The following is a 1,587-nucleotide window of genomic DNA, read 5'->3' on the forward strand; positions in this document are numbered from 1 at the left end:
AAAGGGCTTTGAGTTTAGTGTAATAGATAGAAGCAGATTGCTGGCCTTGGCGACACTCGGCGATCTCTTGCCGAATTTGATAAATCCTTGAATCATCTCTTTGAGAGAATAAATCATGGAGATCTCTCCACACCCCAAATGTCGTATCTGAGAAGATCACTCCACGCGCGATGCTTGGTTGAATCGAATGAACGATCCATGACAATACCATGTCGTTGCAGCACTTCCACATAGGGAACCTTGGATCGGTGCGTGGAGGTGGTTTGATTGTACCATCAATCAGTCCTATCTTGTTCTTGGCGTTGAGGCTAAGGCACATAGCTCGGCTCCATTCTCCATAGTTGTTTCCGTCCAGCAGTGTACTAACCAGTTTGAGCCCTAGTGTATCAGATGGGTGTAAGGTCAAAGGGTTGGGTGTGTCAAAATCATTCACATCTTTGTCTTTAGATGAAGGAATGAGTTCGGTGTTTTGTGGTTCTGGGGTTTCAATGACCTCAACCATGGTGTTTGTGTTTGTTTGTGGCAAAAGTAGTGGGTTGTTTGTAGCGGAAGTAGTGGGTTAGAGACACCAGAATCGGTGCTCTGATAACATAAACAAATTGATATGTGAATGAGTGTGTATTAGATAGTCTCAATCGTACAAAGTTATGCTATAATATACAAGTTCCAGAAGCTATTCTAGGTAAGGAATAAATACAAATAAACCAGATCCTATATTCACTCCTATAATCACAATAGTGATTATCTATCTATCAATCACGCCAGCAACGAATCAGCAATATATCAGCAACATATTTTCTTCCTTTAACACTGCTATAACATACTTTCTTAAACTCTCCAAGGGCAGGGTATATGACCTCAAAGGCCTTATGGATGTCTTCTCTGCGCTTTGCACCTGTGACGACTAGATTCCCCGACGCGAATACAAGAAGAGTAATCTTGGGTTCCTTCAAGCGGTACCTTAAGCCTGGAAAAAGTTCCGGCTCATAAGTCGTACACTGCGGGTTCGCATAAGCCAAGCCTTCAAGTTTGATCGGAAATCTGACATCACTGTTGGCAACCATGTTCTGGATCTTGAAATCCTTAAACTTGGCGTCGAAACCCATCTTCAGGATGGTTCGTACACACTTCCTAGCTGCGAGTTTCGACTCACCTTCGCTTTTGGCACCAGTGCACACCATTTTCCCAGAGGCGAAGATCAAAACTGTGGCCTTTGGCTCTCTCGTTCTCATTATCACGGAATGCAAACGCTTGGGATTGTATTCTGCGTTTTGAGCCTTCACAGTGATTTGATGAAGATCTAATTTGCAGCCCAGGTTAACCGTAGAGATCACGTTCTGAATCGTGAGAACGATTTCGCTTGCAGAGGGTTGCTGGGTTTCCATCATATTCTCACAGTTTAGAATTGGCAAATCTAGTGAAAGAGGTTGTGGGTTTTGCTTGGTTTTAAGAGGCAGGAGATGATCGAATGATATTTATAAGCAACCTACCATGCGTCTGCCCTTTTATAGACATAAGGCTGGCTAGTAATGCAATCAGTTGTTTCCTTTTTGTATTAGGACAGACGTTTCCTTTATGGATTTGGAT

The 1,587-nt window shown here is 43.0% G+C and overlaps 1 protein-coding gene across 1 annotated transcript; it reads right to left on the reverse strand.

Moving 5' to 3' along the window:
* Positions 1–752: 752 nt before the first annotated feature.
* On the reverse strand, positions 753–1,385 carry LOC101299462 (TATA-box-binding protein 2-like). Its single transcript, XM_004296164.1, has one exon. It carries the CDS (start codon positions 1,383–1,385, stop codon positions 753–755), a length of 633 nt encoding a protein of 210 aa, XP_004296212.1.
* Between the last annotated feature and the right edge of the window lie 202 nt (positions 1,386–1,587).

The sequence above is a fragment of the Fragaria vesca genome, linkage group LG3, assembly GCF_000184155.1.
Source record: "Fragaria vesca subsp. vesca linkage group LG3, FraVesHawaii_1.0, whole genome shotgun sequence".
In the NCBI taxonomy this organism is placed as follows: domain Eukaryota; kingdom Viridiplantae; phylum Streptophyta; class Magnoliopsida; order Rosales; family Rosaceae; genus Fragaria; species Fragaria vesca.

Bases quoted from the DNA above. Each gene is read 5' to 3' on its own strand.
- LOC101299462 (XM_004296164.1), bottom strand. From the start codon at position 1,385: ATGGAAACCCAGCAACCCTCTGCAAGCGAAATCGTTCTCACGATTCAG.